Here is a 10000-nt window from a genome sequence, read left to right on the forward strand (position 1 = left end):
ACCAGAATGGAACAGAGCCTTCATTAGTATGATTGGTAACACCTGTGGGAGGAACGATTTAGGAAGAGGCCCAATTTCTTTACAATGGCTGCTGCGCCTATAGCCTGTTTATAACTGCTACGCGTGCATGCCCGCACCCACGCATGCATGCACACATGGTCACACACACACACACACACACACACAGATTGATGTGCCATGATTCTCATTGAGGTCAGTCATTACTGGATGCAAGGTTTCATCGAGCATAACTCACACGCACGCATGCACGCACAGCACACACACACGCACACACACACACGCACACACACACACACACACACACACACACACGCGCACACACACACACACACACACACCTCATATGTATTTGGTAGTAAATCAACAATAACACACACAACACTCACCCCCAAGGCGCCGCTAAGTGATGGAGAGTGATGTGTGTGTGTGTGTGTGTGTGTGTGTGTGTGTGTGTGTGTGTGTGTGTGTGTGTGTGTGTGTGTGTGTGTGTGTGTGTGTGTGTGTGTGTGTGTGTGTGTGTGTGTGTGTGTGTGTGTGTGTGTGTGTGTGTGTGTGTGAGTGATTGAGTCATACACTGGAGGCTGATTGCTTTCCCACTCTCTGAAGGCTCAGTAATACATCTCTCCATAGAAGAGTGTTTGTTCACGCGTGCATGCGTGCGTGCATGTGTGCGTGCGTGCGTGCATGCGTGCATGCGTGCGCACAAGAGAGAGACGTGAGTCATTTATTGTTTGTTCTCATGATTTTGTGACTTGTTTTTCTGAGGTTAAAATGCAGATAACATGCTTTTAAAGTTAGGATTGGGTTAGGTTAAGAGTTGAGGCTGATAAGTAGAGAGAGAGAGAGAGAGAGAGAGAGAGAGAATCTTAAGTAGACAGGTAATCAATGCAACATCATTTATGTGCCTGACACACACACACACTCACACACACACACACACACACACACACACACACACACACACACACACACACACACACACACACACACACACACACACACAACACGGTGTGGTCAACATTAGCAGGGGGCTCCGTGCCTTACTGACCCTGTCTGTCTCTCTAATTACTGTGGGCTTGCAGCTGGTCGATAAGAACACACACACACACACACACAGACTCGATGCTCAAACATATATACACCGAGGGAGAGAGAGACAGCGTTGTGCGCGCATGCGCGCTTGTGTGTTTGCGTGCATGCGTGCGTGCGTGTGTGTGTGTCATCAGGCTGATTATTTGCTGTGCTTGTAATGTTAGTAGCCTTTGGCAAAACAAGTGCACGCACACACACACACACACACACACACACACACACTCTATATAGCTCCCTGTCTAGGACCCTGTAATCCAGCTAATACCTATGGTCATTCAGTTAATCTGCCCTGATTAGACCCTGATGAGATTAACATCTGTTTACACACACACACACACACACACACACAGACTGCACACCATTGATTTTATTTTTATTTATTTTTTGAGAAATGTAGACTCACCGTTTACCATTAGTGGTGTTAGCTGACAGGCAGGGTGCTGATGGACACGCACGCACGCACGCACGCACGCACGCACGCACGCACGCACGCACGCACGCACGCACGCACGCACGCACGCACGCACGCACGCACGCACGCACGCACGCACACACACACACACACACACACACACACACACACACACACACACACACACACACACACACACACACACACACACACACACACACACACACACACACACACACACACACACTGTTGCTAATAGCATTAGCAACGTAAAGTTCGTCTGTGACATGCTAATTAATGTTGTCATGGATGCTCTCCCTCGTTAAGTGACGGAGGCTAATTAGGCAGACAGTGTTATTGGCTTAAAGCTGCTCGTTAAGGAGATATAGAGATTGGTTTAAACGAGCTCATTAGCGCGCAGTTAGCCACGAGACACAAAACTGAGGATGATAGCTCAACATATGGCTGTGTGTGTGTGTGTGTGTGTGTGTGTGTGTGTGTGTGTGTGTGTGTGTGTGTGTGTGTGTGCGCGCGTGTGCATACGTGCGTGCGTGCATGAAAACCCACCTCTTCAGACTCCATCTTAGCCCATAGCACTTGCCCTAGCCTCGACATGCACAGGCTAAACATATGTAATTTAGATAGAAATGGTCGTCAAGGATCATAAGCAAAGCTAAGAAACTTCTAGTCTAACAGTAGAATACCTGTTCAATGAAAATGTGGCACAAATCTTTGAATACTGGTATATATTCTTTCAGAGCTAACTTTTCCCTGGAACAACAAATTTTCAGATGGGGGTCGGCGGCCAATTACATATATTTTTGGGGGTCCTTGACATAAAAATGTTTGAGAACGACTGACAGGTTTTTCAGAAAACTCAACATTTAGATGAAGAATTGCCCTCAATTCTAAATGGGTTTCGAGCGTCTGATAAATGCCTAAATTGTAAATTGTGTGTGTGTGTGTGTGTGTGTGTGTGTCTCTCTCTCTCTGCAGACCCGGTCCATGGTCCTCAGAGCGTCAAGGTGGTGGACATCGGCCCTCGTCAGCTGACCATCCAGTGGGAGACGTTCGGCTACGCCGTGACACGCTGCCACAGCTACAACCTGACCGTACGTATACCTGTCTGTCTGTCTGTCTGTCTGTCTGTCTGTCTGTCTGTCTTCCCATTGGGCCCAAAAGAAAGGGAAGAGGGGGGGGGGTCAAGGCAGGAAGAGAAAGAACGTTTGAGTGCTTTTACCACAACAACTACAGGTAAAGGGTTTTCCTCTGTGTGCGTCTTACATATTTACAAGCTTTTACTACAAACTGTACAATTGAAAGGTCATTTTTCCACAAAGAGCACAAAAGGTAAAGGTTTTTTCCCCCCTGTATGGGTCCTTGTGTGGTTTCTCACATCAGATATTGAAAAGCATTTGCTACAAGACTGTACAACTAAAAGGTTTTTACAAGGTCCAAACACATATTTACATCATTACGTCTCAGATGCAGTACATGTTTAACACTTTTATTGCTATGGATGTGCACAGAAGTCCTTTCTAATAAAACCGCAGGATGCCTTGGACGTGTATACTCGTCTTTAGGTATTTTTTATTGATATAAATAAAAATAAATAATAATATATAATAATATATATATATATATATATATATATATATATATATATAATTATATATATATATATATCGATTTGGCCTTTCCTTCTGCACCATACTCCTCCTTGTGTTTTGCGCACTGCAGTTCACTTCCTTGTTTGTGGCCAGATTAGAATGACTCGTATCTCTAAATATAGGGAGCTCTCCATGGTTTTGACCAAAAGTGCTGTCTTAATTTCAACATACATCTCGTTTGGAATATTAACACTTAGGGCCGATTCATACTATTTTACAGCTGTAGTGCCGAAATGATTTCGGCTCGTCAGAAATTTCCAGTAGCAAGAGCTGACTTTAGGACGATACCCGCCCCCCGAACCTCAAAAAACGTCACATTGTAGGCTCTACAGCGCCAAACCGACTTTTATTCGGCTCTAAAATAGGAGTATGAATCGCGCCTTCTACTGCCATTGCCGTAGATCTAGGTCAATTAAAGCCTATTATTTAATGCTACTCTTAACGCCATTACCATAGATCAATGGCAATTGCGCTTATAGCACTTTTGATCGATCAAGCCATAATGCTACTTACGTTAGCATCGGGTAGCTAGCTGTTGTTGTCACAAGACTGGGTAGCCCATCTTAGATCGTCGGCACCATAATATCTGTTTCTTTCAATCGCCTGTATCTCCTATTCCTTGTCCCAGATGGCATTTTTGGTCAAAACAAGGTTTCTTTGATGGCACAGAGCCGACGATGTGGAGCCCTCCAGTGCCCTGGTATAGATCCATCTTGTAAACAACAACAAGTCATCCAGGACCCGTTCGACTTCCTAGTTTATGCTCACTTCCGGAAGTCTGGAAATGTCGCTTTTCAAAATAAGAGCTCAACTGGGAAAAATGCTGGCGTGAATTAGATCCTAATTTGTCAATAAATGCTAGCGGGCTAAGTGTTAATGCTTCTATCTAGAGAGACTTTAGCGTGACTAGCGTGAGGTAAGAACTGAAGATTATGCCTCCCGGTTGCCTCCCGGTGTGTGTGTGTGTGTGTGTGTGTGTGTGTGTGTGTGTGTGTGTGTGTATGTGCGTGCGTGTCTCAGGTGCAGTACAGCTACACCTTCAACCAGGAGGAGTTCAGCGCTGAGGAGTTGATCCCCACGTCGTCTCACTACACCCTCCGAGGCCTGAGGCCGTTCGTTACGGTCAGACTGCGTCTGGTGCTGGCCAACCCCGAGGGCAACAAGGACAGCACGGAGATCGTCAAGCAGACCGAGGAGGACGGTACGGATTTAGTAAAGTAACTCTGTCTATATCTAAGGCTCTGGTCAATTCAATTTACCAGAGCCTTAGATATATACAGAGTTACACAAACTGCGTTCACTTCATGAGGCTTCAGTCCAATGGCGGCTCTCCTACATAGACTTCTATTGAGAGTGGGGACAACCAACTGGGACAAGTCCTGGACCGGAAGTAGGCAGAAATGCATTGGACTCAGGCAACAGCCCAGCCTTAATGATCTTAAATCCCTTTATTTTAGATTGTTTTGTAGTAATAGTACAACATAAACATTAAAGAAACTTTAGTTGTTACTGTGAAATACTTTAAAACAGTTGTCATGTTGCACACATGCTCTTATTTGCGCCGCCCTCGTTGAAAACAATGTATTTCCAACTCCAGCTTGTACCAGTTTAGGCTGTATGAACAGCGCTCGAGCGCTCGGTTTCCCAACGTGATTGGGAATAGTATCAATATTATATCCATATCATGATATTAGTCTGGATATTGTCTGTGATTTTGGATATTGTACTATTGTGATATGACAAGTGTTCTATAAAAATATAAATATCGGATTGGAAAAAAATTGTATCGGCAGATACTAAATATCAAATGATTGAAAACAGATCGGAAGAAAAAACAAAAAAAACAGGACTGGGGCATATCTAATTTTGACAGTTTCATTCTGTTTAACGATAATTCATTATTATTGCTTAAAAATGTTTTTCATAACGGTGGAAAAACATCTAAGGGCGGAGCTTATACTGGTCAAAGAGACGGATATGTTTAAAAATGTATCTGGCTGTGAATATCCTGACAGGACATACATAATATATTTACGGAAGGAAGGAAGGAAGGAAGGAAGGAAGGAAGGAATTCAAGCTGTAGGGCATGAAATGAAATGTGCAAAATGTGCCCCGTGGTTCCACGACTGGTCCCAAGAGGCCTGACTGTAGACATTCCTGCTATGACGCTTATACTGTTCGTGTGCGTGCGTGTGCATGTGCGTGTGCGTGTGCGTGTGTGTGTGTGTGTGTGTGTGTGTGTGTGTGTGTGTGTGTGTGTGTGTGTGCGTGCGTGCAGTGCCAGGAGCAGTGCGTTCAGAGACTCTCCACAACACGCCTTATGAAGAGAAGATCTTTGTTCAGTGGAAAGAACCCAACGAGACCAACGGAGTGATCACCCTGTATGAGGTAGGCACGCACGCACGCACGCACGCACGCACGCACGCACGCACACAGCAGTGTGAAGCAGCACTAATTTCCATTAGGATTCTTTACAGCTACACAGCTATAGTGTAGATTCTGTCTGAACACACACACATTAAATGCCATTGACAATAAGAGACCACCATTCTTGTCGATGATGCACGATGATTTTGAGCGCCCCTCACTTCACACGGGTGTGATTTTATTTTAAAAAAAAAGATGCCCTCAGAACACCTGCTGGTCCTGTGTCGTTTTTATTCATCCTTTTATAATGATTCATTGGATTTACCACAGTTTCCGTATAGCAGGCAGTAAATGGTGTGTCATGTCCTCCTGTTGAATAGAAGGCAGCATCTCGTCTCACTCACTTTAATCATTTTACCGACTGCACGGTCAGAAATGACATTTTAAACAGAGAAGAAAACCAGCACTCACGGCAATAGGTATGCTGCAAACACGCAGCACACAACGAACGCGTTGCGGCCGAAGCCTTCGTCAGCGTTGTATACTGCACACAAAAACTGGTGTTTTCTAGTGATGTTGTGTTGCTCAACTTATCTTCTCTTCTAATAAGCTTTGTAGCTACTTTAGCACTTCATTCTGTAGAAGAAACTTAGAGAGAGATAGAGAGAGAGAGAGTAACTCAAGATGAATTACACATCTGAGTGTGTGTGTGTGACTGCGTGCGTGCGTGCGTGCGTGCGTGCGTGCATACAGCTTAGACATGGTTCTAATGAATTATTGAACTGCTCTCCATCTCTCTACACTATTAAATCACACCACTGCTCTGTGTGTGTGTGTGTGTGTGTGTGTGTGTGCGGTGTTTATGCGTGTTTGTGCATGCGTGCGTGTATACGTGCGTGCGTGTGTGCGTGTGTTTTGGTCCGATACGTAGCAGTTAATCAGTCTATCCATCTTTGAAACTCGGGTGACATTTTGGGTTCAAATTAAATACATAATTTAGCAGGTTTCCTCAGTCAAGGTGGGCAGTCCCGACACCCCACTGGGGGGAGGGGGTCCCTGCACGCACCCCTAGACTCATTAGTATTTAGCACTGTGACTACATGATGTTCACATTGTGATAAGTAGTGGCAGGAGACCCACGGCTGGAAAGAAACTAAGCACATTGACTTAAAGCACTGTACTTAAGTACAATTTTGAGGTATTTCCAATGTCCAATACTTAATTACTTCTACTCCGCTAATACATCTTGAATCCAAATATTGTACTTTTACCTCATTACAATTATTTGAAAGCTTTAGTTACTAGTTACTTCGTATATTTTGATTATTACTAGGGATACAGACAGAAAGACAGACAGGTGCTATGACAACAGATATAACAGTCATTGCGTACTAGGGTGGGGTATACCGGGTATTCCCGATTTTCATTGTTCTCAACTTGCATCGTTCCCAAGCAGGCCGGTGCTCGACGGGCACTACAAAACCTACATGAATGTTTTAAATAGCAACCAATTATTTGTTTACAAATCTTTAGAGGCACAATGCTGGGTGCCAATGCTTTTGTACTAGTACACTTTGATTACCAGACTTTTACTTGAGTTTCTCTACATTGCGGTATTGACACAAACACGGTGAAATTGCACATACACGCCTAGAAAACCCAAAAATCCATACATATGACACTGAAATCCTCCACATAGACAATGAGGGAGGGGCGCCGTCTCTACCCAACATGAGCAACGGGAGATGGGTCTACCTTTTACGCAGAGCCTCACCAACCTTAATCCGTTTGTTTTAATGTACCGCTCAACAACCTCAATCCGGTCGTCTGTAAAACAAGCGCCCCCCTCAGTGACAATCGACTACCAGGCTCTGCGTAAAAGGTCATCCCACCACCGAGCGGCCCTAAAGGGAAGTGTCGAGCTCCCGATATGGACAGAATAAATAATGTCAAACCCGAACTCACCCAACCCCGACCCAGCCACGGTGAAATAGCACTTCTGTACTGAATTCACCGAGCCCGACCGACCCAGCCATGGTGAAATAGCACTTCTGTACTGAACTAACCCCGACCCAGCCACGGTGAAATAGCACTTCTGTACTGAATTCACCCAGCCCGACCGACCCAGCCACGGTGAAATAGCACTTCTGTACCGAATTCACCCAGCCCGACCGACCCAGCCATGGTGAAATAGCACTTCTGTACTGAACTCACCCAGCCCCGACCCAGCCACGGTGAAATAGCACATCCGTAAGTGAAAGCCACACAATGCCTTCGTAAAACAGTCGTGGCAATATGTACAGATCTTTGGGTTTTCTAGGCGTGTATGTATGGAATTGCCAATCCGTGCTACATTTGGCCAGTCGGGTATTAAAGAGCTCTCCGTGCTTCCAGCGGCTCTGATGACAAGGACTCGGGACGGGGTCGTGGTGCGGGGTGACGGCGGAGCGGAGGCTTAGTCGTCTTTTTGTGTCCCATGAATATTAATGCTGTGTGTTAAACATCACAGAGACACAACAATGTGCTGCCATTACACATAATTACACCTCATTAGAGATAATTACAAATAATTGCAGCTTTGGACGAGATTAAAGAGTTTCTGTAACATCTGAGAGAGCCATCTTCTTCCTCTCCTCTCCTCTCCTCTCCTCTCCTCTCCTCTCCTCTCCTCTCCTCTCCTCTCCTCTCCTCTCCTCTCCTCTCCTCTCCTCTCCTCTCCTCTCCTCTCCTCTCCTCTCCTCTCCTTTATATTCAACTCTATTCCTCTCTACTCCTCTCCCCTCCCCTCCCCCTCTCCTCTAATCCTCTCCTCTCCTCTATATTCCTCCCCTTTATATTTCTCTCTATTACTCTCCTCTCAATTCAAATTTATATGTACCGACTTAATTTGATGCATAAACAGTGTAGGATATAAACAGTGTACACACAATGATTTGTATTCCTAAGATGCTTGTATTCCATTTGACATCCTTCTCCTGTCACAGTGCAGCTCACACATATCGCTGCTGTGTTTGCACATTGTTGTACTTCACCCAACAGTTATGGGAGTTTTTTGTCATTAGTCATGTTTTCAAACTCTCCTTGGGTGATTGTAATCCGTGGGAAGTATAGAGCGTCGCAGTCCCGCCCCCTACCAGGGCCCAGGAAATGATTTGTCGTTAATTTTCCTCATAGACATTTCAAAAAGTATTTATTTAAAGACCTTTTAAGCCTTGAACAAAGCCAACTCTTGTCGTGACAAATCACGACAACAAACACAATGTTTCGGGCCGAACAAATAATCAGAAAGAAGAAGAAAACACTTTTTTTTGTTGTTTTTCTTCTTTGTAATTATTTGTTTGGTCCAAAATATTGTGTTTGTTGTCATTTGTCACAACTCGAGTTGGCTTTGTACGACGCTTATAAGGTCTTTAAAGGACAACTTTAGTTTTTTTCAACCAAGGTTCATGTTTTAGGTTGTTATTAGAGAAACTAAAAGGTGAGTGTTCATTTTCTTTCATTTGCTGCTTTCTTTCGTTTTAGCTCTTTTTGACAGGGGGGCGGGGGCATTCGAGCATGGGGCTAAATATGTATTTTTTTACCAAATTTGATGGTGATTTATTTATTTATTATTTACTATAGTCCTAATAAACCCCAGGAAATTACATCTGGCCACAGAAGATCACATGATCTACTGAATGTGAAGGTATACCTACTGGGGGAAGGCGTATACTGTGTGTATAGGCTCAATATGTCAGTTTGACACATTCAATAGATCCTGTGATCTTTTGTGGCCAGATGTAATTTCTTGGGGTTTATTAGGACTATAGTAAATAATAAAAAAATAAATCGCCATAATATTTTGTAAAAAAATACATATTTAGCCCCATGCTCGAATGCCCCCGCCCCCCTGTCAAAAACTGCTAAAATCCCCAAAACGAAAGAAAGCAGCAAATGAAAGAAAATTAACACTCACCTTTTAGTTTCTCTAATAACAACCTAAAACATGAACCATGGTTGAAAAAAACTAAAGTTGTCCTTTAAATAAATACGTTTTGAAATGTCTATGGGAAAAATGCATTGGGAATTATTTCCTGGGCCTGGCATCGCCGTGAAAGTGGGCGTGACTGTCTCTGATGTCTTGGTACAGTGGACAGTATGTGTCTCTGATGTCTTGGTACAGTGGACAGTATGTGTCTCTGATGTCTTGGTACAGTGGACAGTATGTGTCTCTGATGTCTTGGTACAGTGGACAGTATGTGTCTCTGATGTCTTGGTACAGTGGACAGTATGTGTCTCTGATGTCTTGGTACAGTGGACAGTCTATGTCTCTGATGTCTTGGTACAGTGGACAGTATACCGTATGTCTCTGATGTCTTGGTACAGTGGACAGTCTATGTCTCTGATGTCTTGGTACAGTGGGCAGATGGTTAGGAAGTGTAGCTCAGTCTCTACCTCG

The 10000-nt window shown here is 44.2% G+C and overlaps 1 protein-coding gene across 1 annotated transcript in view; it reads left to right on the forward strand.

Moving 5' to 3' along the window:
* ptprt (protein tyrosine phosphatase receptor type T) overlaps positions 1-10000 on the forward strand; it is a gene marked incomplete at its 3' end in the record, with an annotated part of 182030 nt that overhangs the window by 89105 nt on the left and 82925 nt on the right. Inside the window, 3 exon segments of the mRNA XM_083771503.1 lie at positions 2522-2637; positions 4216-4396; positions 5474-5583. Of these exon segments, the coding sequence (XP_083627629.1) occupies positions 2522-2637; positions 4216-4396; positions 5474-5583 (407 nt within the window).

The sequence above is a fragment of the Protomyctophum parallelum genome (genome assembly GCF_964188405.1).
Source record: "Protomyctophum parallelum genome assembly, chromosome: 8".
NCBI classification, from domain to species: domain Eukaryota; kingdom Metazoa; phylum Chordata; class Actinopteri; order Myctophiformes; family Myctophidae; genus Protomyctophum; species Protomyctophum parallelum.